Raw genomic sequence first — 27,453 nt, forward strand, 5'->3', positions numbered from 1 at the left:
TCTGACTAAAAACGGAACTCCCATTGGTTTGTGTACATTGTGTTTACGGGTGTTTACCGCTGCATTCAAAACCAAAAACGACAAATGCAGTTAAGTTTTTCACATATTAAATCAGCAAAATGAAAAGAAAGTTTCCGAGATGCAAGATTAAAACAATACTGAAAAAGACCCAACCGAATGTGCGGTTGGGTAAAAATGTCGATATACTGGTAAGATTTACTGTTCAACGACCAACGACAACGTTACATTTTTAACAATAAATACAAATCTGTTTTTTGTTTACGTTTTAATTTTTGTGTTGTATTTTGTATTCACTAGTTGTGATATGCATTTGATCTTGATCATTGAGACAGTCATCATAATCATAAACACCATGGAGGAATCCTCCATGTAAACACTAACACACTACACTACAGATCATTAGCTTTTGTCTTATTCTTATCATTCAATTTTGTACAAAATAACAAATGAATGAAATTCAACTTAAATAATAAAATAGAGTTTTTGTTTGAGTAGGCCTATGGCTATATGGATGGTCCTACGTACTTTTAATTTTAACTTGAAATTTAATTCAACTACGCTGAAACTGAAAGTGAAACCGTCAAAACCAAACGTTAAAAATAAAAATTTCTGTATGGCGCCACCACTTTTTCATTCCATATGAAATAATATACTAGTATCTTATCTAGTTTACCTTATATTTAATAAGGTTTATCGCGAATAGCAAAATATCAAGAGAGGGCGCTGTTGAACCTTCTGTATGGCGCCACCACTTTTTCATTCCATATGAAATAATATACTAGTATCTTATCTAATTTACCTTATTAATAAGGTTTATCGCGAATAGCAAAATATCAAGAGAGGGTGCTGTTGAACCCACACATAGGTAAAGGCGTTGCGTGCGTGAGTCGTAGAAACTGCATAGAAACCGCCCCATATTCCTTCCCACATTGCATTGCGTTTCTGAATCGCAATAGACCTTATGAGATAACCCTCTTTTTTTTGTAAACATTTGTGAAAAGGTGGTGGCGGCATACGGAAAGTTATCCATTTAATCTAGGTCCAAGGAGAAAACAACTTCTTTGGTGCCCTTGCTTGTTCAAGAACGAAGCATCGAGCCTGTTTTAGTGTTTATGGGATGTAAGACTAGTCACTTTTAGAATTGAGGTTCATTCCTCTATCGTCCCTATGTATGAAAAGCGAAATGAACCTCGGTTCTAGGCTGGAGTAAGGGCTAAATGTACAGTGTATTTGTACGCATGTGTAATGTGTAGGACTAGTAGAAGGTTCCGATCATTTGAACCTGCAGTATGTACGTACATGTATTAAAGTATGCAAGTAAAACTTTCCATTTCTCACAGGTTTTTCTAGACTACATGATGTTTCTGAAGAGGTTATCTACCGAGGCGAATGTTGCAGCACAAGAACAGAAGGAGAATACACTAAGTGCCGATCACATCAATTCTGTGCTCAAGGTGCGACGCAAAATAAACTGAAAGTGAAAGTCTTGTGCTTATTCAAATATTGGGATCCAACTAAAGTGTGCAAAAGCATTGTTGTGATAACGTAACCCTCCTCCCATCGGCGGGAGGACTGAAGGGTTATGATATCGCAACTAGCAAAAGCATAGAGGTGCATGATGAAAGCAAAGTACTTGGGACAAATTGGCCAAAATTTGTTGAGTACTGTACATGCAAGACTTGATTGAGATTATCAAGTTAACCTTGTGTCCTTGAAATGAATAGAGAGGGTGGGGTTGCATGATACGTCATTACATTGCACAGTTGCAAGTGCAATTTTCAGCCGTTCTTGTTGGTCTAATGTTGAAAGAAACCATCACCTGTACATTTGTGTACACACACCTAAATAATTTCAAAACCAATCTAGACCACATGGGAACACTTAAAAACAAACATAACTGCAGAGTTGTGCATCTTTGAACTTCTGGGACCTGTTGCAATTTTGAAGTGGAACCAATTTTGAATATTAAGTTGAATACTATTTGTACTAAGGTTGTACTTCTGAAGAAGAGGACTCAATAAATAGGAAAAAAAACAAAATACCAAATACCAGTCTGACGTTTTATATGGCCTGTGGTTTGTGTCCATGTCTGCTGTATAGGTATATTTGTTGTGTGTTGTGCACATAGTCTCTGTGGGTCCCAGAGAAGGTTGGAAGGCCCCAATTACCCAATGTCTTAATATGGACGAAGCAATATTAGATTCAAACATTCAATAATATATTCTCTTTCTGTTCTTTCATCCAGGATGTTCTTAAAGGCATGAGAGGATGAATCCTAATCAGCAGAAGACAATCTTCAAATCAACAGCCGCGTCAGTTGCAGTTTTGATGTCAATCTTTCCCAACCTTGATCTGTAGATCTGTCATCAATCAGTACTTTTCAGTTTCTGATTAAAAATGGGGACTTTCTCTAAAGAACTGGGGGGGGGGGGCTATTTCATAGAGCTGGTTTTTTAAGCACCAAACAATTGTGCTAAGCAAAAATTTGCAGAAAACCAGTCAAGACATCCCATGACTAATATGGTTGATTTTGACCCAAAGTAGATAATATTAATTTGGGAAAAATTGCAAATCGAACTTGTATAACATTTGATACAAGTAATTTTTAACCTGAAAAGAAGAATCACAACATTTTACAAAGGATTTTTCAGTGAACACACAAGCCAACAGTAATGGCCTTTGTACATGTAAAAATGTTAAATATTTTGTACCAACCTTGTAAATAGTATTGTTTAAAGTTTTGAAAATAATGCAAGTTGTTCAACTTTAAAATTTGTTTTGTATTTGTTTTTGTTTTTTGAAGTACTAACAAACAAAAGTTGTAACTTAAAATTATGGTCTTGTACAGCTTGTTTTTTGTCAGGAAAGTTTCCGTTGATGATATCCTATTTTAAAACATTTTAAATTGGCAATATCCTATTTTTAAAGGCAGTGGACACTAAAGGTAATTACTCAAAATATTTATTAGCATAAAACCTTACTTGGTAACAAACAATGGAGAGCTGTCGATAGTATTACAAATTGTGATAAACGGCTCCCTCTGAAGTGACGTAGTTTTCGAGAAAGAAGTAATTTCCCACAAATTCGATTTCGAGACATCAGAATTAGATTTGGAGGTACATAAATCATGTGACGAGGGTGTTTTTTCTTTTCTTATTTTCTCGCAACTTCAACGATCAATTCAGTTCAAATTTTCACAGGTTTGTTATTTTGCAAGTTAGAAGATTGGTCTTTGTCACTTACCAAAGGTGTCCAGTGAAAAATAATGTATTTAAAGGCTCACACTGTCATTTTTAGAAGACGTTCCTAACTTTGACAAATTCAAACAGTTTGGTGACAAGAAGATTTTGAATAGATTTTTAAATATCCTGATAAATAACAACCGTGTGAAAGAAAACGCAATAAGTTCAAAGCATAAACACAAATGGAATCTTGCAGGCACAAAAAGTCCTTTTTATTCCTCCATAACTCAATGAATACAAAATTTAATGGCTGGAAGAAAGCTTTGACTGAATCAATCCTCCGTAAAAATCTGATTACATTATACAATGGTATGTCATGGTAAACGGAATGTGTATACCACTTAACAATACCGAGTTGCATACTGTTTCAACTGCATTTTCCTTTTAACTACAGGAAGTTTTTTTTATATATAATAACATGAACAATTGTAACACACAAAAGTTTTCTTAAACTCACAGAAATCTTAAAGCAAGTGTTTATTTACACAGTGTACTATTTTTATCCACGATGTACCTTTTTACAGCTGTCTGTATTTCCGTTGGGTAACATTTCGTTTGAAAAACTTGGGTCACTGTGGAACAAAAAAGGGCCCTGTAAGCTCTGAATTGCTACCTACAGTAAAGCAGTGACATGGATTGGAGCAAGTATCCCCAACCAATTGTTGTTTAACTACGCAGTCAAGTAACTATCTAATTTAAGCAAACCGGTTTGGGCTGACAGTGGGTACAGTTGTAGTTGCAGATACAAAAGAAAACACAACAAAAAAAAGATATTTTTGTTGCAATCTTCCTCTGACTTAAGTAGGACATTACAGGTAAATAAACTACTGTACAACAAAAAATCGTACTCCAGAAGTCCTATTCGAAACACAACAATGAAAGTAAGTCAATCACATTCCAACTTATCTATGTCTTCCAAATTGCTTGTTTTTGGTGAAACACATCATTTCGGTGGCATTTTATCTCACAGAGATAAAAATCTTGCACAAAAACAAATGCTGTTTATGGCTGCAGTTTAGTGAAGAATCACAAACTCATTCATTACATATGAGAAGGGAAAACTTGTTTCTTTTAGACCACTGCAACTGATAACATGTAAAAGAAGGTTGACAAATATATTGCCCTCAACTGAAAGCTCGCAAAACCAAAATGACACCCTTGTATTTGATTTATAGGTAGATAAAATATCAACTTTAAACTTGGCACTTTATTCACAAAAACTGGGTCGATTCACTACCAGAGAGACCATTTCACCCAAAAGCTATGGAACTAATAATGAAAAATAATGAAATGCAAAAAAGGAAAAAAACATGGTAACAAAAACCCAAAACTTCTCCTACCCACACCACAGAACAAAAAACACCCACAATGAATTAAAAGAAAACAAAGAATAGACTTTATGCACTGACATGGTCCCACTGCTATCGTAGAAATAAAGCCGTGTTAAAGGGAAGGTACACGTTTAGTATTACTCAAAACAAGTATTAACTTAAAAACTGACTTGGTAACGAGCATTGGAGAGCTGTTGGTAGTATAAAACATGGTGAGAAACGGCTCCCTCTGGAGTATCATAGATTTTGAGAAAGAGGTAATTTCTCAATAAAATAATAAAAGAGAAGTCTTTTATTCCTATCTATGAGCTCACGAATTCGTCCAACAAGGGTGTTTTTTCTCTCATAATTTTCTCGCAACTTTGATGACCAATTTAGCTAAAATTTTCACAGGCTTGTTACTTTATGCTTATGTTGGGATACACCAAGTGAGAAGACTGGTCTTTGACAATTACCAATAGTGTACCTTCCCCTTAACACAATGCAGAAAACAGAGCTATGCAGATGTGAAACTAGGTTGTTGTAACTTCAATGAGCAGCCACCCAACTCCATTGACAGCAAGTGCATCAAGTCTATCAGTTGTTCTCTTTGAACAAATTTCTCAACTTCTGATCTGTGTAATGTTTACTTGTGCATAAATTCAAGAGAAGTAAATTGAAACATAATTTCCTACATCTCTTTCACTTTCACTCTTTGCAGTTACTGCACCAGGAGAATATACAAGTTCAATAAAAAATTTTTATTTTTTTTTTTTAAACATGTACATATAATGCGTAAAATGTGCAGTAGTTGTGTGTTACCCCGAGTTTGAAATAAGCAAGGGGCATCTTAAAGTCTTTATTGGGAAACTTGTGAAGGGGCACCAAGACCAGGGGCAACAGAAACCATGGCCTCCAGGCTTGGTACCCATTATGCCAATGGGAGACTTTGGGATGCTTGGTGGCAGCAGACTTACCAGGTAGATTTCCATAGACCTTTTCGCAAATACTGGGGCGCGCGCGTAAAGCTTGGAATTAGATGCATTGTGGTCTAGCTGGTAGCAAAATTTGATTCATATATATCCCACAATGCACCTCATTCAACAGTCTGCGCTTGCGCATTGGTATTTGCGATAAGGTCTATTGTTTACGTAGTTCTGAGCATGCGCACATTACCGAGAACAATGGATTTTACCCTGGAAGTCTCTACCACCAAGGGTCACAAAATTTTCCCATTGTGGTTTTGTTTTCGAAATCCACGGACAGGATCTGAACCATCCAATAATATGGACAAATATTGGGTGCTGCACATCATTAATCTAGGAATAATGGTCCCCAGCAGAAGGGTCCACTGACTTTTGGACATTACTCAAATGAATACAATTTGCTTTAAATATACATGTACATTACATGTATACATGTATCATGGCAAAAGTGAAGGCGGTAGAAAAAAAGTCAAATACAGGCTCAAATCAAACATACATCGTCGTGTCGGTGCATCAAGGTCGTTACTCTGTGCAACAAGTTCGTAACTCTGTACAACAAGGTCAAATCTCTGTGTCTGTTGACTGTGTGTGTACATCCTGGTCAATTTTATGTGTGACCTTTTGACATTCTAAACTTCACGTTTTACATAAACACTTTTTTTGGAGGTATGACCTTACTGCACCGAAACGACGACATGTACCTGGGCCAAATCTCATGGCCATGCATACCGTAGAATTCTGCGCTGACAGCCCCCCATGAGGCGGATGATTCCGTGGGCTGTAAGTGCTGAAGTCTGCAGTAAGCACAGCCCAATACTATCACAGTAAATGTATAATACTTAACAAAAAATAAAGAAATAGTTTTAATATATAAACAAAAGTGTTAATTAAGTAAAGAGCTTTCAAAGGGTTTGTTATTCTTTTAAGTATATAATTTTTTTTAACTATTTTTTCTTTTACTTTCTGGTATAAAAAACTTACGTCTCATACTCTACAATCAAAACATCACCTCTCTATTTAAACTTCACCCAAATGTTTTTTAAGGCGTGAATTTAATCATTCTTTTGTACAAATGTTATCTGCGAGGAATAACACATGAAAAACTAGGTGGGAAACGATCACATCATCAGCAAAGACATCCTTTGTCAACAGAGGCTTCTCTAAAGTAAATTTTGTATGTTTTTTTTTTTTTTTTTTTAATGAGATGGCTTTGAAACCGATCTCCTTTCTGTTTTCCTTTTGTTGAGAAGTTATTTCAAGATACTTAAACAGCGGCTACAGAATGCTCAGAAATATATAGTTGTTACATTTTTGTAATATTTGCAGTCAATAGGAAACAGAAAAAAACATATGACGAGTCTCTTACCTCACGTTAAAACATGGTAAAAATGGTTTTCTCCAAAACACTCCAAGCCAAAGTTCTGAAAAACAGGAGGTCAAACAAACCTGCGCGACAAAGGAATCGAGTTGTCATCGCCGGCTATTTGATGTGGAAAATAGCACCCTCAGTTGGCCACAACTGGAGAACTGTGTACAGACCCAATTGGGGAAAATCGCCACTGACGTCAAGGGGTCGTTTTAATAGATAAGCCATTTTTGACTCTCGGGTGAAAAAGCCGCGCGGAGCGGTGCATTTTTGACTTGAGTTATTTATCACCAAATGAAAATTTTAAGCGTAAAATAGTTATAAATCGTTATCTACGATGTCTATTTGGCAAAAAAAAAGGTAATAGTTGAAATATTGAGATTATCCTGTAGCCGCTGTTTAAACTCAAATTATATAATCAGAGCATAATTCTGTAACTCCAATTATCTTAATATTTTTTCTTAACGCGAGAACTTTCTCAAGGACCACTTTCATGGCTCTGCTTGCCCTGAGCAAAGAATCAGAACTGCATGGAAGCAGGAAATTCTGCGCTTACATCAAACGTATTTCACTGGTTAGTATACACATAATGAATGTTTATGAGTGCAATGGTGCATATATGTTCATGAGTTGAAAGATGGAATGTTCTATTCAACGAGGCGGAGCCGAGTTGAATGGAACATTCCAGCTTTCAACGAATGAAAATATTTGCACTATTGCAAGAATGAAAAACATTCATTATTTGTTTTATATAACATCCAAGTAGATCTTTGTCATTTTGATTGGAAGATACAACTTTCAAAACAAACAAAGCGTATGGGCCTACAATTTTTAATTGTGAAATTACACCTGTTTCTCTTTAGGTTGGCCTGTTGGATTCAACAGTCACAATGTGCGTTCTGTACAGCTATTTTGAGACACGCAGAAGCCGAATGCTAATAATGTTACTAAATATGCCTTGCAGTAACACTGCTGCGTTACCAAAGACACGCGCACGCAGTGATGTTTTTACTCATCTTTTTCGTTCCATCCGCCGAAAAGTACTATTGCACACTCGCAGCGTGCAATAGTACTTTTCGGATGGAACGAAAAAGCATGGTAAGTGACTCAGCGTGCAATGGTACTTTTATTTGCCATCACGTGACAGACAATCCTCCAATCAAATGACAAGGATCTGCTGGGGTGTTATATAACATGGAATATACGCTTGAAGTGCGCGTGCGTACTCCACATAACTAGAAACTCTTCGCTCACACAGCTACATGTAGCGCAGATTTTCATTGATTGCCCATATAAGCAACAAGTGTTGATTGAAGCTCAGATTTATGTTGTGAGCAGAGCCATAAAACTGGGCCCTGATCGCACGAGTTAAATCTCTTTCTCTGTTTACCGTGGAATTTATCAATACATGGGATTTCAAGCAAGGCACTATCATCGTAACAGGGAGGAATGCAAAGTTGAACAAGCAGTAACTTGGGGTTGATTGTCATGTGCCACACAACGTTCAACCCTAGCCCTGTGTAGGAATCTTCCACTCTGCTGTGCACGGAAACAGAGTCCTAGATATCAGGGTCCATTTCTAGGGGGTAAAAGTTTTTCAGAGCTATGTAATTTAAATCTTATAAGCTACTAGTCTCAATGGATTAAATATCCATGGCCACATATACTTTTTGGCAGTGGGTTTTGGAAGTAATTTCCTTACAAATTTCATTATTTTTGCGAAACAAGTCAGCTGTCAACATTTTTTTTTTTAAGTTGCTCACGTGAACTTACAATGCATGTGTTCACGCAAATGCCGATAATGCTCTCCTTTACATCCTGTGTCAGACGTTCCCCGAGCAGAAGCTTTTCAACATTAAAAGCCTAATTGTTTCACAAATATTATGGATTTGTGAAGAATATCGAACATCCAAAACCCACAGCGCAAAATTCTAACCAGCCATGGAACATTAGTTCGGTGAGATTAGTAGCTTCTTGCAGGTAAGATTTGAATGATGGAGCTCTGAAATTTGTACACCCCGGAAACAGACACTCATGTACAGGACATCAGTGTAGTTAAAGGAACACGTTGCCTTGGATCGGACGAGTTGGTCTATAAAAAGCGTTTGAAACCGTTTGTTATGAAATGTATATGGTTAGAAAGGTGTTTTTAAAGTAGAATATATCGATCCACACAATCACTCAAAATTGCATGGTTTTCTTTGTACGTCGCGAACTATCACGGTCGGCCATTTATGGGAGTCAAAATTTTGACTCCCATAAATGGCCGACCGTGTTATTGGACGAGGTAAAAAGAAAACCACGCAATTTCGAGGCATATTTGTGTAGATCATTGTATTCTACTTTTACATCATCTTTCTAACCATATTCATTTATAACAAACGGTCACAAAATGCTTTTCAAAGACCAACTCGACCGATCCAAGGCAACGTGTTCCTTTAAGACGAATGCAATAGTCCTCCAGGGCTACCTTTGACTCTAGAGTTAACTATTAGTTTAAAATTGCATTCCTCCCTTAAAGGATCATAAACACGAGCTTCATCTTACTCGGCTTCCGGATTGGGTTCTTGGTCTTGAGTTGAATCATGGTTTTCTAGCACGTCCGATTCCAAGTTGACCCTGGCTGTGCCCTCGGCGTCAGCCGATACTCCATCCACAGTCGGTGGATCCATTTCTTGCGTAGCCGGGCTCGACTCGTCTCTGTCTTCTTTGGATGGACTTTCTTGGACTTCCTCCTGGAGTCCTGCGCTGCTCATCTGGTCATCACCTTCCTGCTCATTTGTGAGATTGTCTTTGGAAGACTCCTCTTCAGTGGCCAGTTTCTCTTCTTGATTCTCGATTGTCGAGTTGTCCTCAGGTAATTGCTCAACTGAGTCAGCTGCTTCTGTTTTGGGATCTTCCAGACTCTCTTCAGATTCTAAAGATGCCTTAGGACCATTCTCCTCTTTGATGTTCTCGCTGTTGTGCTCGTCTTCATTATTCATCGCCTCAGACGATTCTTCGTCATCAGCCATGACTCCATTGACAACTTCCCCAATATCATCAACATCCTCCTCATCATCTACATCGGACTCCGATTCCTCCTCTTCAACAGCTTTCTCACCATTGTCCTTTTGCCCATCAGCCACTCCATCATTATCTTTGAGCCTTTGAAGATGGTGGTCAACAAACTGGTCAAGGATATCCTTCATACTGATCATTCTCGCACCATGAGTCATTGGGCTATTCCCATCTGGTGAGGCTTCCTCAGTTGCGTTGGTTTCTTCAGGACTGGTCTCTTCATTGGACACAGTAATGTTCTCGTTTTCTGACTCTTTGGCACTGACCTCTTTATCTTGTTGCTTGTCATCATCAACCTGAGCTTGCTCAGCCGCTTTATCAAACAAATCATCAATGACTTCAGCGACGCAACTCTTAACTTCATCCCCAGTTTCAGAAGATGAAACACCCACATCCGACCTCTCCTCGCTTGTAGCTTCCGAACTTCCCAATGGCAGTTTCAGAATGATGCCTTCTTCTTCCCAAAGGGTCTTTGCGACATCAATGAGCACCTCTTCAACGAGACTTTCAACAGTCTTCATGTAGATGCTGCCTAAGATTTGAGCTTCGCCTTCCTCTGCAGCTTCAAACAATTCTTCTGCCTCTACCGAGTCTTTATCAACAGCATCAAAGAACTCACCATCTCCTTCCTCGCCTTCTTCAGTATTTACGGAGCCTGCTTGTAAATAATCAACCAGCTGGGACAGGAATGTATGATCCTCTTCCGAGAGCTCAGCAACTACCTTCTTTTCCTGAACTTCGATGACTTTTACGTGGAGATCACGTTCTGTCCCCTCACCTTCCAGAGCAGCTTTGGCCTTCTTGTTCCAAGTTGTCAGAGGCACCAGCGGCTTTGTCAAGTGAACACGAATAGCCTGGCTCGGGATCTGTCTCAGTTCATCTTTCAACTCTCGGACACTCTCGAGAAGGACCTTGTCTGTCCCGCCGTAGTCAGCATAGAAGACTTCAACACTTTTCTCTTGGTCAATGGACACAACTGTAGCTCTGTACCAATCTTCAAACTCAGAGTGCTTAGCAGCACAAGGATCTCCAACCTGTGGGACCCAGCTGGAGCTTTCCGACTCTTCGTAGACCTCCAACATTTTCTGATCGATGTCCAAGACCTTTTGTTCATTGTGAGCAAACTGGCAGGAGACTTCATCTGGACCATCAATCGTCACAAGACACAACGTGACGTCCTCACCAACCTTGAGATCTAACCCTTCAAAAGCCTGCTTGAAAGAGTCTGGTAGATCAACCCCAACTGGGAAGCTTTCTTCAAGGTCCTTGCCAACTATAATAAGGGCTTCCTTGTCAGCTGCTTCTTGGAGTTGTTTCTGCAACATTTCTGCTTCTAATTTGGCTTTGGCGTCTTCCTTTCTCTGGACCATTTTTTGTACTATGGACTCCTCCCCATCATAGAGAGCAAGAACCTCATCCAGAAACTCTGCCTGGAGCGTCTTCCCATCAACCATCTCTCTAAATGCTTCCTCATCCTCCTCAGACCACTCCACACCAGATGGAGCTGCTTCGAGGGAGCACTTCCTTGCCTGCAGAGGAAACGCCAGCAAGGTATTTGTTATAAGTCGGAGGTCGGTCAGTCGGACGGCTTGCAGCTTGGCTTCATCTACAAGGAACACTCTCAACTCATCTTTACCAACGACGTCAAGTACCTCAGCCCGCCGCCATACTTTATCCTCGCACTTGGCGATACACGGCATACCCTTGCTGGGTACTATCCTGGTCTGACCAATTAACTCTTGGATATGTTCCTCTATCTTAGACGTAATCGTTTCCAGACTTTCCGTTTCCTCTCCTACTCGGCAATAAAACTCAACAGGACTTGTGACTGACAGGATAACCACAGTCTGTTTACCATCAGTGGGGGTGGATGATGCTTTGTAAGTCGGTCCGTCCCAGTCAGGTGTGGTGATGACCAATCTGCTCTTTGTTTCATCTTGTCCAGCTAGAACTTCCTTTGCATGACTCTTTTCCACGAGGAGGTCAGACACAGGTACAGCTCCATCATGTAGCGTCACCGCCACTGCACCGTCGGCACTCCTCTCCACACTCACGATTTCAGCCATCAGGGAGTGATCGGATGTGAGCTTTTTGAAGGCGTTGATGGCATCCTGGTCCCAAGACTGCTTCCAAGGTTTGATTCCAGTCAGCCGACATCTAAACGCCTGCCTAGGTAGTGTCATGAAATCGGCCTGCATTGTTCGTACCTAAATAAAAACGAAAATAGTTCATGAATAACTTCAACTTTGTAAGTAAAAAAAACCTGTTCAAGGTGTGCAAATGTTCTATGAAACTAGGACATCTTTTGGAGGACTATTGGATACATGTATGTAACCCTCACTTGAATTTTGTTTTATCTTGGGGGTTGGGGGCAACTGTTCCAAGCACACCCCACCCTTAACCCATTTTTTATTTTGTAGTATACAAATGGATTTTGTAATTTGATACAACAATTACTTCATCCAATGATTTCTTTTCTGAGTTTAAAGGCAGTGGACACTATTGGTATTTACTCAAAATAATTATTAGTATATAACTTCACTTGGTAACGAGTAATGGGGAGAGGTTGATAGTATAACACATTGTGAGAAACTGCTCCCTCTGAAGTGACGCAGTTTTCGAGAAAGAAGTAATTTTCCACAAATTTGAGTTTAGGTTAGACTGCTGACAAGATACTCACTCCATACCCAAGAATATGTTTTCGTCCATCCCATATTCTTACCTTGGCACTTGGCATGGTGTCAGTCTTTCCATTATCGACAAATAGAACGGTGACCTTGTCACTTGTGACCCCTGTGACCTCTGACCTGTACCAGTAACCATCCTGTGCACACTGGGCCAGGCACATGTCGCCAGCACACAGTTTCATCTCCTGAGGTTCCAGGTTGTCTCCTGAAGAAGAATTAAAAAAGGAAAACAGTGAGGGGAAAAGACTACTGCATATCTTGTATTCTGTTTCAATATTGGACTGATAATTATCCAATTATCTCTACAGTTTCCCATTCCGTAACAACTATTTCAATGCAGTAATTCATTAAAATGCACAAATACATGTATGTCAAAATTACACAAGCAATACAATAGAATGAGATGATAAGTACACAATGATATTCAACAATTAGAAGCAAATGTCAACATTTAGATGTGACCTCTGATGTCACTTGAACACCATAACATGATTCATGCGCATACCGCCGGGCAAAACCTTTGTGTTTTGGCAGCCAGCTAGAAAGTGTATGCAATCTTACCATGACTGCGTGTATTTTTGCCCCGCGAAACATAGCGTGTACAGTATTTTTTCAGCAGAGGGTGGTTTGATTGTAGACATAGGTCACATTGTCTATAGGTATAAGGTTTTAATTTACAGATTAAGGTCCTAATCTACAGACAGACAAACATAAATCATGGTACAACCTGACAACCAAGGTATGGAAACATGGGCATTATGACAAATGAAGCAGACAAGATGTGGGAGAAAGGCTAACGAAGATTACAAATTAGATCTTATTTCGAGAATACGAGTAAAGGAACTGAGCTCTTAAGTTTTTAACAAAGACGGATAGAGAGGGTGATGATTTAATTGGTACTCCACCAAATTTGGCTGAACAGCGGCAAGGAAGCAACCTTTATCGACCATGAAAAACGTTTACACAGCGCAACATAGTGTAATGATCACCTAGTTACAACTCGCTGAAAATTATGAAGGTGTTCAAAAGCACTTTTTTAGACCAAGGCGCATCTCTGTGAATCCCTACAAACCGCCAAAAATGATGCAACTTGGCAATGTGTGGAATGATGGAATGACAACAAATCTCGAAGGAATAACAACTTACATGAACGGATGGGACGTAAAGCCGTTGGTCCCACAGGTTGTGTAATGCATGTAAAAAAAAAACAGTGCACTTATTGAAAAGAGAAGGAGTTCGCCCCGGTGTTCCTGGTTGTGGCTGCCTAATGCGCCGTAGCACCTTGTAAACCCTTATAAGGTGCTAAATAATTGGGTCTCAGAATTCATCACTGCAATAACCTATCTTTCTGAAAGTTTGTATATACTCAGCGCCTTGAGTACCTTGTTTGGTAGATACGTGCGCTATATAAGACTTCGATATTATTATTTATTATTACGAACGTACACCCTCATTTTCCTCAAAAGTTGGGCACATGTTAGCTTTATTCGCAACAGTATGACAGGGCCTTACAATGGGGTCATATATAGAGTTGAATAACACCTACCCAGAGGAATAACAATGCTCTGTATGGAATCCATCATGGCATTCAGATCATCTTCAGATTGAGCTAGCTGACACCAGAAATCCTGACGGGATGCAAACGAAAAAGACAGCTTTTACAAATCATACCGTAAAATTCGACACGACAAGAAATCCTGAAGGATACAATTAAACAAATCTAGTTAGGAGGCAACTTAGATGTCAGAACGGTAGGAAAGTTATTAAAGGAACACCTTGCCTTGGGCCGGTCGAGTTGGTCTTTGAAAAGCGTTTGTAACCGTTTGTTATAAAATTTAATGGGTAGAAAGATGTTGTAAAAGTAGAATAAAATGATCCACAAAAATATGCCTCGAAATTGCGTGGTTTGTCTTTTATCACATTGACTAACACGGTCGGCCAATTATGGGAGCCAAATTTTTGACTCCGATAATTGATCAACCGTGTTAGTTCGCAAAGCAGAAGGAAAACCACGCAACTCCGAGGCAAATTTGTATGGATCATTGTATTATACTTTTAAAACATCTTTCCAACAATGCATTTTATAACAAACGTTTACAAACGCTTTTTGTAAACCAACTTGTCCGATCGAAGGCAATTTGTTCCTTTAATATAGGATTGGATAAGCATTCCAGTGAGTGCCCAGGGACTGGTCCATTGGACTAGCGGATTATCCATTTCAAAATATTAACGTGCATATTCGTTCAAGTGAGGTTGCTCCTGTACTTTTGCTCAATAATATGGTCCAGCGGAATGTTCTGGCGGTCTAATGGATTGCATGCATGTGCCCGCAGAAACATTCTATTGCGCTTATGAGGCGCCACCTTTGAAACATCACTTTTAAAGAAAACCCTGGGAGAGGCTGGCAGAAACTCTTTACGATTTCGGGGATTGACTTTCTTTGAATATTCCTTCTAAATGCTTACCTCTGGACTAGTGACTGTAGTAACAAAGACCTCAACAACTTGACTTGGCTCCAACGGGGCCCATGAGTAGCTTCCTGCAGATTGAGCCGACACAGCGGGTAGTGGTTCTGAAAGATGGAAACAATGATTTGAAACATTTGAGTATTTACTTAGATAAGACTCTTATCAGTGGATTCTGGGCTGGATATATTTAAATAATTAATTATATGAAAAGAAGATTACTTTTGAAAAAAAATTACACACAGAAATTCATACAGGGCTTTCTCTTAACTCATTCAGTGGCTTTTTTTTTTGCGCTTCGAAGCTTAAGCTACCATTTTTTTCTTAATTCTGTATTCAACAAAATTAGTTTGAAAACCTTCAAAGAGAATTCTTTCTCAAAACACTAGCAGTGGTTCTCACCATATAAGTCGTTATGGTCAATAATTTGTGGAGTGTATTCAAATCTATGACCATACTTTCAAGAAACATTCGTTCTTTTAATAGCAATGGACAATAATTGTTAGCATAAAAACGTACTTGCAAGCAATGGAGAGCTGTTGATAGTTTAAAACATTGTGAGAAACGGCTCCCTCTGAAGTAATGTAGTTTTCGAGAAAGGAGTAATTTTCCACAAATTTGATTTCGAGACCTCAGAATCTTAAAGCACACAACTTCGTGCGACAAGGGTGTTTTTTCTTTCATTATTGTCTCGCAACTTCGACAACCAATTGAGCTCAAATTCTCACAGGTTCGTTATTTTGTGCATATATGTTGAGATACACCAATTTAGAACACTGGTCTTTGACAATTACCAATAGTGTCCAGTGTCTTTAAATTAAATGTTAGTTTTAAATAAATTCAACTGTTTTTGAATCAGTTTGGAAATGGAAATTAGCAGTGAGCACTAACTATCAAACAAATGTGATGTGATCAAGTGAAACAATTCATTTGTCAGAAATATTAGTAGAAAGATCTATACAAGCTAAAACATGCCAACAAGGGTGAAATTTTCACAAATATTTTGCTCGTAATTTAAAAAATATATTTTATATTGGTAACTTCCTTCCTAATAAAAAAACACCAAAAGGGATTAAAGTGAGCAGGGAAAGAAAATGTACTGACGTATTTTTAATTACTTAAACCCGTTTTCCTCATTTTAGTCTCTTGCATCCCCTCTTGATGTTTCTACTTTTCATTTTTGAAGCAATAGTGATATCAGAATGGGGTTTTAACAGTATTATGTTCTTTTGAAAAGTTTTTTTTTTTTTAAATGACCTGAATCAACAAATGATTCAACTTACTTGATCGCATTGCATCACAAATATTTAAGGTTAAAAATGCTTGAGGATTGTGACAGATGTCGAGTGTGTTTTTCTCACCTGGTTTGTCATCACGGAGTTCAACACCCAAAGCTTCAGCAACTGGTTCTCCATCATTAAGCAGTCTCACGATCATCGTTTGTCCCTTCAAGCCGACGAACTCCGCCATCAACGCTTCACTCTCCAATACCAGCTCCTCAAACTTCGCCACAGCAACATCATCATGCGATGAGACGTCGGGGATGCGAGCGAGAGAACATTTCAACGTCTGGGCCGGTAGAGATGAGAAGGCATCTGTCACCGTTCTCATGTGATCTCGAGGGATGCTCTCCTTGTTGCCGTAATCAACAAAGAAGACGTCAGCGCTGTCTTCCTTCTCAGCCACAACCGTAGCGCGATACCACTGCTCATCATCAGAGAATTTAGCAACGCAGGGTGATCCAAGAATGCTCTCAGCTGTCAGAGTTGGAAGTGATGGCGCTTGAGCTTGCAGGTCTTCGGAAAGTGGTTCCAGCTCTTCAATCGACTTGGAAGCTATCTGGCAGTAGAACTCGTGTAATGAATTCACAACGGTGACGTAGACCTTCTCGGAGGATCCTAGGGCGATGTCTAGCCTCTTGAAACCAGCGAACTGGTCTGGTTGGTCGTCACTCTCTGAAGCAAACCTGATGGTTTTGGTTGTTATCGGCACGACCTCAGCGCACCCTTTTTCGGCAAGTTGTTGACCGAGGCTAATACCCAGATCCAAGAGGGTCACCTGGTAAGCTGAGTTAGGAGGAGTAACCCCAACAACTTCAGCCAAGAGTTTTTTGTCAGTAGTCAGATCTGAAAAGTGATTGCAAGCCTCCTCATTCCACTTGCCACCCGCTGGGCGAACTCCGCCGAGACTACATAGTATGGCTTGCTGGTCGACCTCCATGAAGTTGTCTTTGATGTTCTTGATCAAACTTCTGGAGACGTCGTCCGTGTTTCCGTAGTCGATAAAAGTCACAGTGCATGTGTCAGGATGAACTTGGGTGATTCTTGCTCGATACCAGCCTTCATCCAGAGAAAACTGTGCAATGCAGGGAGCGCCGACTGTTGGAGCAGTCAATTGTTCTTCCTCGGGTGACAGGGCGCTATAGTGTGCATCTATCGCATTCATCAGGTTGTTCAAGGTATCTTCAAATCGGGCAAGCTGGCACCAGAACGATGCTGGACTCGTGGCAGAAGCAATGTATACCTCCTCTTTGGATCCGATAGCAATCCCTTTCAGAGGGGAGAACTCCTTCGCCGAAACTTGGGATTGTGGTGTGACAGCAGACTGCATTTTAGCCAACTCTGCTTGCAGCTCGGGAAACTCTACTTGATATGGTTCCTCCTTGCCGTAGAACTTGCACTTCAAACTTTTGTCGATGGTTAAATCGAGAAATTCATCGGCAGCAGCTGCGCTTGTGGAGGATGATCCTTTGATTCTGCACTGAACTGCGGCCACGGTTCTCTGAGCGAATTCACCCTTCAGAGGCCTGAGAGCAGATGCAGCTTGCTCCTCGCTGTTTCCAAAGTCTACAAACCTAACGATGACCTTGCCGGGGCTAGGCTGCCCTGTGACCACAGCACGATACCAATCTCCGTCTTCGGAGAACTTGGCACAGCAGAGAGTCCCCACTTTGACTGGCGAAAGTGCACCGGAGGCATTGTTGTCGTAACTGGTTTTGAGTTTATGCTGAAGATCGTCAATTTCATCGCTTCTGTAGCTGAGCTGAATGTAGAACGACTGCAGGTTGTCAACGTGAGTGACGTACACTTGCGTTTCTGTCCCTCCAAGCGCTCCCTGCTTGATGTAGTTTGTCGGTGCTGAGGTCGATGAACTACCTCCCTTGGATTCAACGACAGCCTTGGATTGCTCAGGCTGACTCGAACCTCCAAAAGCTTTTATTATCTTAGCACGTATGGCATCATCCTTGTACTCAATCTCTAGCTTCCCGTCGTTTTTCGCCTTCACCATAACTGTTACCTCTTGATCCAAAAGCATCTCCTGGAACTTCTTGGATATTCCTGCCATGCTGCACTTGATGGCCTGGGTCGGTAGAGATCTGAACTTTGGTAGAAGGTTACACAACAATTCTGCCGGCAAAATGTCAATGTCTCCAAAGTCGACAAATTTCACCTTCACTTTCCCAGGACCTTTTGGGTGAAGTATCTTGGCACGGTACCACACCCCGTCAGAAGATGACTGGACGGCACAAAATGCCCCAGGAATAACTTCGGTAAGAACCTCCTTGTTAGAGCCAGGGGATGCATAGAACTTGTTCATGTCTATACAGAGCTGCTGGAGCTGATCGTAGGTTGAGCACAGCTGACAGAAGAACTTGGTGGGGCCTTTAACGACGCTTGCTGCCATCAGGGCAGTTTTACCGACCTCAACACTTTCAGCGGCCGATGTAAGTTTGAATGGCGGGGTGGTAGCAACCGGCGTTTCTTTCCGTCTCGGAGGTGTTGCTTCTTTCGGTGGTTTGGTATCCTTTGGGATGTTGGCTCGGATCTTCTTGAGCTCTTGCAGCATATTTTTACCCTGCCACTTCAGCTGAACAACAGAAATCCCCTTGGACTCCTTTACAGTTACCTGGAAGCTCTCGACCTCGGCCGCCAGACTCTTAAAACGTTCGGCAACTTTGTCTTCTTTCCATGCTGCATCCCAGCCACTCAGACAGCAGCACACAGCTTGTTGGGGAAGCACCAGCAGATCTGTCGTTATCTCTCGGACCTTGTCCACAGCAACATCTTCTTCGTTGCCGTAATCCACAAAGCAAACCCTGTAGAAACCTGGCTTCCTGTCCTTGATGACACCCCGATACCAGCTGCTGTCCTCAGAGAACTGAGCTACGCATGCAATTCCTACACAGCCTTGCATCAGTGGTTTGAGTTTGTTCTCGATACAAGCAGTGTGGACCTTGTCCATCAGCAGGTTAAGCTGCCCCTCCTGTGAAACTAACTGACAGAAGAACTTATTGGCATCTTCAACGTGGGACACGTAAACATTGGTCTCCTTGGCGCCCATTTTCACTTCCATCCAGGCGCAGAAATCCGATGAAGCAGCCCCCTTTGGACTCAGCGACTCGCCCCTCGGTGAAGAGCGCTGAGTCGCCTGAGAAGCTTTGACCATTGGAGGTGACATCAGCGTCTTTTGGGGTGGCAAGATTTTCTTGATTTCTTGATTCAAGACAGTTCCGTCCTTATCTGACTTTAGGATAACTGTGTATTTGTCATTCTGAACCCCAGTAACCGATGCCGTTAAGTTTTTTTCAGAGTATCCTTCAAGCCAATCGAAAGCTGTCTTTACATAAGAACCTTGAGGAGTGGGCACACCATCTAGACAGCACGCTATACACTGAGGGGGTAGTGCTAAAAACTCTGGCTTCAACATCTTGAGTTGACCTGCGTCAACAACCTCACCATTGCCATAGTCGACATAATGAACTGTGACCTTGTTTCCCTGGATGGATTTGATGCAGGCCCTGTACCAATTATCATCGTCGCTGTACTTAACACAACAGGACTGGCCAATCTGTGGCGACTGGACGGTGTTCTTGTGCGATGGATTTGAGTACTCTGACTGGATATCATCCATCATGGTATTGAAGGCATTGGTATCCTCCATCAGTTGACAAGAGAGGTCATCCGGACCTTTGAAGGCAATGAGCTGGATGACTTTCTTGGAGCCGCGGCTGATCAATTGAGACGAGTAGGTCTTCAAAGCAGAAGCATCCCCTCCACCGTTGCAAGTCGCCGTTGAAGTCTGCCCAGAGCCTCGAGATACCAGACCTTCTTTAACGAGCACGCTGACAATATCTGCATTCTCTTGACCTTGGGGATCTATCAGCAACATGCAGCACGAGTTACCGCTCATCCCGACGACTTTCCCACAGAGCTCTTTGTCAGTTGTCAGCTCATCGAATCGATCAATAGCCTTCGGAGAGGACGACGCCGAATCGACCCCGCTCAGTAGGCACTCTACAGCGAAGGACGGATGCTTCATCAAGTCATTGGTGATCATCTTCAAACTTGCTGTATCGGTGACCTCAGAGTTGCCAAAATCTACAAACTGGACTGTACACTGGCTGGACCCCTTCATCTTTGTGACTACAGCTCGGTAGTTCGACCCGTCTTCTGAAAACGTGGCGACACAAGGAGTACCAACTTCGACGGCTCCCAGTGCCTTCTCGGTGGCTCCGAGATGGTCATACTGTTGGCTGATTGTCTCCATCAGCTGATCCAGACTATCGCCGATGCTGGCCTGCTGGATCCAAAACTGACCGAGGGAGTAAGTGTTACTGACGTAGAGGTTCTCCCTGCTTCCTACGGAGAGTGTAGTTGGTGTGTAGGCCATCTTTGAGTGCTTCTTCGCTCCTGTGGATGACGGAATACCGACTTGCCTCTGCACTGCAAACTCATCCATGATGAATCTTTCTGCAATGTTGTCACCGGTTTGCGTGAAGAGTTTAACTTCCAGACCTGGAGATTGAAAGAAAAAATAAATACAAAAAAATTAAAGCAACAGGAAAACTTATAAAACAAAAGCTGTTGGCAGTAAAAGCAGTACAAATTATTTTAAAATTATTTTAAGAAAAATGGGGCACCTACTGATATCATGTACAAAATTGCTTGTGCTATACATAGATTGTTCACACATGGCTTCAGATTAAAGTCCATAACAAAGTTAAAACAAGTAATTTGGGCTCAAGGATGTGTAGGCTGTTGAAAAAAAAAAACTGAGCAAAAAGCTTGCTTACAAACAGTACGACATTTTGTTGTAAGAGCCCTACTCGGCAATCTGGGGCGTTCTTTATTTGTGCTGTTTTTTTTTTGAAAGGGAGGGGGGGGGGGGGGGGTAAAACAAATTGATTTCTACTTATAAACAATGGAGAAATCCCATGTTAATTACAGTTTTAAAGGTAGTCAATATAGTTTTCCAATCCACTTGTCTCGCGTTGGGGAGAGAGGGGGGGTTGCTTAGTTTTATATCCTTGATTCCCTACTCCCCCCACCCCCACTCAATTGAACAATTGTTTTGTTAATGTTTGTGAACTGACTTCCGTTTTTTTTTAAATGAATCATTTAGCTATAACCAATGTATGTGGACATGGATCATAAACTTTGCTGCTATTCACAGCAGAACCATCCCCTTCCAGGTGTTAGTCATGCTTGAATCATTGGTTACATAATCACAACTAAATTTGGCCAAGTAAAACAAAAAACAAGTTGATTCTTCGGGTTTTTTCCAAAAAGGGGAGGATGAGGGATTTTTCAGTTTGTTATTACTTTCAAAGGTGGCTGCTAAGCCTTTTAATTCAAATTCAGGTTTTTTTTGAAAGGGTGCAGGTTTTTTTTTTGAAAGGGAGGGGGGGGGGAAACAAATTGATTTCTATTTATAAACAACGGAGAAATCGCATGTTAATTAGTTATAAAGGTAGTCAATATAGTTTTCCAATCCACTTGTCTCGCGTTGGGGAGGGGGGGGGGTCACTTACATTGTAGTTTGATATCCTTGATTCCCTACTACCCCCACCCCCACTAATTTGAACGAAATTGTTTGGTTAGTCAGGGCTGTATGCTTCGTTTTTGAAAGGGCAAGGGCACCAAGGCATTTTCTCTTTGGCAAAGGGCACCCTATGAGGAAATTGTAAATTTCTACTGGAGCATTTCAAGGGCACCAAGGCAATGACAAGGGGCAACGGAGGCAATCGCCTCCGTTGCCTCCGTGAAGTATCAGGCCTGGGTTAGTGTTTGTGAACTCACTTCCTGTTTTTTTTTAATGAAATATTTAGCTATTACCAATGAATGGGGACACGGATCATAGCAGAACCATCCCCTTCCAGGTGTAAAGTCATGCTTGAGTAATTGGTTACATAATCACAATTATATTCAGCCAGTTGATCCTCCGGGTTTTTTCCAAAAAGGGGAGAATGAGGGATTTTTAAATTTGTTATTACTTTCAAAGGTGGCTGCTAAGCATTTTATTTCATCACTTACTTTAAAGTCACCACTTACTCACATGTAGTTACAAGTTCTTAAAGAATTACAAAGTTTAATGAGAATCACACAAAAGAATTGTCCTTTTGAAAAAAAAAAAAAAAATGAAAAATAATAAAAATTAAAAAAGGGTGCATCCTCAAAAAACAATCAACTTGTACTTTTGGCCTTTTCCCATATACAACCAAATGTTTGTAAAACCTAATTAACATCAATACCACAAGTTTTCTATATTATCCATGCCCCGTTGCACGCTGAACAATCAATAAAACCATCTGAGCATAATCATGACAACAAAGTTGGAAATGAAGAGAAATACACAAAGAACTTGCTGGGCATAAATTAAAATGCACCTGTTCCACTCAAACAAAGAGATATACTTCAAACAATACTTCAAGATGTGTAGTAGACCCATAAGACTGTCACTAGTGTCCGTGTTGTGATCACTAACACAATCCAACAAAACAACAATAAAGTCCTTAAAGACACTGGACACTACTGGTAATAGACCGATCCATTAAGCTCCACCCCATTGCATACTGTCCAATCACAACGCAACGAAGGTCCGACACTAAGGTCCGACATGCGTGCACGTATGCTTGGCACGTGCGGCAGAGTTGTGCAGAAAGGCATTGGAGAGCCCCACGTGTTCTTACTCACATGTGCGTCGTGGGCGGAGCCTACTGGATCGGTCTATTGTCAAAGACCAGTCTTCTCACTTGGTGTATCTGAACACTTGCATAAAATAACAACCCTCAATTTCATGGCCCAATTTCATGGCTCTCCTTACCATAAGCACAGAATCGGTGCTTACGGAAGCAGGGAATTCTGTGCTTACGGCAAGCGTATTTCAGGGGTAAGCGGCAAATTTTGGCCATGAAAGTGGGCCCTGATGTATTTAGAGCTGGTGAGCATGCAGGCCTGGAATCGGCCTCCTTTTGCCCTAGAAACTTGGCCTTGGTATTTTACTATCGCCGCTAATTTTTGCCCTTGGTATGACTATGATCTCCTTGGTGCCTGTGCGTTTTCAAGAACTGAGCATCAAACAAATATCAAGTTTAATGCATTTCCTCAAAAGGTTGCTACTCATGCGAAGTGTGAGAGACTTCACTAAGGGCGTCTTCAATAAACAGGCATGCAACTGCCCGTTGAAAAAAAAAAAAAAAACTTTCAAAGGCACAAGGCAAGTGCGGAGCGAGGCAGCCAAAACGCCACGGGACATGAGACCCACAATGGTACCCTAGAAAATGTTGAGGTTTATTATGCTCTTAGGTGCATTTTTAGCATGTACTATGCTTATTTTACATGATTGTAGTTGTACATTGTTAATACCAGGCATATATGAGGCTAAAAAAAAAAATCCGAAAACTTTTTTTTTCTCTTTTTTTTTTCATGTTTAAAAAAAACAACAAAAAAAACGCGGAAACGCGGAAGAGTTGCATGCCTGAATAAACAAACATTCCCTTCACCCAATGATTTTGCGCACATCCTTGATCAAAACTTCTGCTATTGGACAAATTTTGTTTGCAGATCCAGACCTTCCACAAAGTTTTTTTCACGGCACCCTGTACAGAAAAACAATAGTTGTCCTTTCACAAGAGGAAAATTTGTAAAATTTACAACCATGCTACAATTTTAGCAAGGGACCTTTGCTAAATTGCTCTGTGTGAAAAGGGGCATAATGTCAATTCTACTGAAGGCTGACATTATTTATCAAAATCAGTATCACTCAAACATTGGGTACATCTGACTCATTTTCACAGAGTGGCTCACGTTTATTGAAATCAGTAACCCCTACTGAATGACATTGAATGGCCAGACAGTGGTGGGTAAGCTTATTAGATAAACAATTACTCAGTGGATAATCTTCATACTAACTCTTAATCCCTTGATTGTGCACACATGTAATCTGTGTTGATCAACAGGTGGCTGAACATCCACACAAACCATGGAGGTCAATTATGGAAAAACATATTGCAGGCAATAAACAATATTGCCAGGATTTCTGTTGAATTTCTATTAAAGACACTGGACACTATTGGTAATTGTCAAAGACTAGCCTTCACAGTTGGTGTATCTCAACATGTGCACAAAATAACAACCCTGTGAAAATTTGAGCTCAATTGGAGATGGAAGTTGCGAGATAATAATGAAAGAAAAACACCCTTGTCACACGAAGTGTGCTTTCAGATGCTTGATTTCGAGACCTCATAATCTAATTCCGAGGTCTCAAAATCAAATTGTGGAAAAAATTGTTCATTCTCGAAAACTACTTTACTTCAGAGGGAGCCTTTTCTCACAATGTTTTTTACTATCAATAGCTCTCCATTACTCCCTACCAAGTAGTTACCAATAGTGTCCACTGCCTTTAATGTCTGCAAAATAGAAGCCAGACAATTCAACCATAGCCAGATAGCAGAGTTTTTCTTGTCTGAAGGCTGAATGACAACACTACACAAACAACTCTACCATGTCTACTATAACTAGTGTACCAGGCAGTCAAGTGGAACTAGATGAACGGACAGATAAAGGCTTTAAAAAACATCACAGTGGGGGATATGCAACAAGTAGAAAATGCGAAGTATTTCAACTTGAAATTCTGTAAAACAAGACTCAAATTTGTTTGGGGGAAACCAACAAGTTACATGTAGATGGCAGGACTTGTAGCTCAAAACTTTTACTAGACCAGAAAGTTTGTTACAAGACGGGAATCAAAATGAGAAGAACACTATAAGTGTATCTCAAAAGTTTCCCATTTGAACAGTTGACCAAAAACATAATTTTGTTTGGTTAATGAGCAAGCATGATACTTGGTCCTTCAAAACAAAAGTAAAATTAGTTTGTTGAGTACAAGGGCAGGCCTACAAATGTACACATGGATACTAAAAGCTAATTAATCAAATTATCACTTTTTTTCAGACAACAGACTAAAATAGGAAGAATATTGAGCAATTAAAGGCAGTGGACACTATTGGTAATTGTCAAAGACCAGTCTGCTCACTTGGTGTATCTCTAACATATGCATAAAATAACGAACCTGTGAAGATTTTAGCTCAATTGGTCGTCGAAGTTGCGAGATATGCATGAAAGAAAAATAACCCTAGTCACACGAAGTTGTGTGCGGTTAGATGGTTGATTTTGAGACCTCAAGTTCTAAATCTGAGGTCTCAAAATCAAATTCGTGGAAAATGACTTCTTTCTCGAAAACTATGGCACTTCAGAGGGAGCCGTTTCTCACAATGTTTTATACTATCAACCTCTCCCTATTACTCGTCACCAAGAAAGGTTCTATGATAATAATTATTTTGAGTAATTACCAATAGTGTCCACTGCCTTTAAGTAATTTACTAATTTCAATTGGTCAAAACATTTGAGGAGGAGTACTTGCACAAATACCCTACAACAGCGATTTAGACGGTCCGTCAGCTTTTATGCTTAGGTTAAACACCCAACTAGCCTGCCAGACAACTTGAAGAGAATTCTTACTGGTACTGAGGCGTTTTGACTAGCATTTTTAGCCAGCAAACCACTGTTGTTAAGGGAGACATCTGAACATGTTGTCCTCAAAACTACATAATTGATTCTTTAGAGACCATAGCGTCCAGCAACAACTTGTACCAAAAATGCCCATAGAGGGCACAAATTGACAAGATTTTACCCATTTCCACTCTAGCAAAAAAAGTTTCCCATGTTAAAATAGTAATTGCTTCTAATAAAACAAAACTGCATCTGTTTCAAATTATTATTTTTTTCAGACACAGTTCTACAGTACCAAGCAAAAATGGTGTATACCAGAAAAAAATGGTGTCAAAACATACAAATTATATAAGCCATGTCTTCATCTTACTATACTTGGCAAGAACCATAAAGAAAGTTAGGACATAAATGCCAAGGAGCAATTATTTTTAGTGTCCTACTCAAAGACACAAAGTGCTGCCAGGGTTGTGGTTCGAACCCACATTGTGATGACTCAGCCACCACTAGTTGACTGCTGGTTGTCAGGTCGTATGGTGATCATTAATAGACCTTATGCATTGACGTCATCCAGCCGCCATCTTTGAGGTCAAACGGTGACGAAACAATCAAAACGCACATAGATTGCCCAATGAACAACCTCCTTTTGACCTCAAGGCGAGGGCGCCATACTGAAATGACGTCATGTGCATAAGGTCTATACAGGAATGGTCTCCCCCCCAAAAAAGGTTAATTTAAATAAATGCAATCCAGGCGTAGCTAGCTGTGGCTTCCAGACTTGCGGGATCTACAACTGAGGGAATTTGATGAGAGAGCAAATGGGTTCGGCATCTGTTTCAAAATTATATTTACCATAATCTGTCATCTGAAGTGGCTCTCCTATAAACGTCTGGTCAACCAACATCTTCGTCACGTAGCCTTGGGTTCCCATCTTTACTTGATTATGCTGCATGACGGCCGAGACACCAGCCAAGACGCAGTCGGTAGCCTGCGCTGGGAGCGCAAACACATCCTTCCCATTGATGGAAGACTCCGTTCGCACAAGATTTCTCGGGATGATCTCGGTGTTGCCGTAATCGATGAAAAACGCAATGACGTCATTTCCGGTGACGCTGTCGATGCGGGCGCGATACCACTGCCCATCCTCCAGGTACTTCGCTATGCAACGTTCACCAACTTGAAGCGTAACATGTGACGATGGGCTACCAGCAAGCTGAGCCATGTACTGAAACTTTTCACTTTGACCCTCGATTGCCTCCACACCACTGGGGTCAAGTTGAGTCCAAAAGTTAAACAGGCCCGAACTCTTGTCCGTGTATGCTGCAGTGACATACACCTCAACTTTAGAGCCCATGTTGTCTAAAACACGCTTCGAAACACTGCCCATGTTGGCTCTACAGATTCTATGGGCTGCACAGATTGTATTTACTGCGATCTGAGCCTTAGTTGCATTTGAAAATAGTTGAAAAACTCACACTTTCTGTCGTGACAAGTTGGGTGTCACTCTTTTCAATCTCGCACTTCCAGCC

At 40.7% G+C, this 27,453-nt stretch overlaps 2 protein-coding genes across 2 annotated transcripts; one reads left to right on the forward strand and one right to left on the reverse strand.

Moving 5' to 3' along the window:
- Positions 1-8: 8 nt before the first annotated feature.
- LOC139952280 (centromere protein W-like) lies at positions 9-6,830 on the forward strand. Its single transcript, XM_071951361.1, has 3 exons — positions 9-209; positions 1,362-1,475; positions 2,267-6,830. The coding sequence occupies exons 1-3, from the start codon at positions 120-122 to the stop codon at positions 2,291-2,293; spliced, it is 231 nt and encodes a 76-aa protein (XP_071807462.1). The 5' UTR covers positions 9-119; the 3' UTR covers positions 2,294-6,830.
- LOC139952277 (tudor domain-containing protein 15-like) lies at positions 3,749-27,453 on the reverse strand. Its single transcript, XM_071951357.1, has 6 exons — positions 26,777-27,453; positions 16,499-20,932; positions 15,138-15,244; positions 14,219-14,300; positions 12,708-12,877; positions 3,749-12,192 (listed from the first exon to the last, which is right to left on the reverse strand). Exons 1-6 carry the CDS (start codon positions 27,309-27,311, stop codon positions 9,469-9,471), a joined length of 8,052 nt encoding a protein of 2,683 aa, XP_071807458.1. The 5' UTR covers positions 27,312-27,453; the 3' UTR covers positions 3,749-9,468.

The sequence above is a fragment of the Asterias amurensis genome, chromosome 20, assembly GCF_032118995.1.
Source record: "Asterias amurensis chromosome 20, ASM3211899v1".
NCBI lineage: Eukaryota > Metazoa > Echinodermata > Asteroidea > Forcipulatida > Asteriidae > Asterias > Asterias amurensis.

Coding starts and splice junctions, on each gene's coding strand:
- LOC139952280 (XM_071951361.1), top strand. CDS start 120: ATGAAAAGAAAGTTTCCGAGATGCAAGATTAAAACAATACTGAAAAAG. Junction 210..1,361: donor GTAAAAATGTCGATATACTG/GTAAGATTTACT, acceptor CATTTCTCACAG/GTTTTTCTAGACTACATGAT. Junction 1,476..2,266: donor ACATCAATTCTGTGCTCAAG/GTGCGACGCAAA, acceptor TCTTTCATCCAG/GATGTTCTTAAAGGCATGAG.
- LOC139952277 (XM_071951357.1), bottom strand. CDS start 27,311: ATGGGCAGTGTTTCGAAGCGTGTTTTAGACAACATGGGCTCTAAAGTT. Junction 12,878..14,218: donor GAGCATTGTTATTCCTCTGG/GTAGGTGTTATT, acceptor ATTCTTCTTCAG/GAGACAACCTGGAACCTCAG. Junction 12,193..12,707: donor ACACCATGCCAAGTGCCAAG/GTAAGAATATGG, acceptor GTTTTTATTTAG/GTACGAACAATGCAGGCCGA.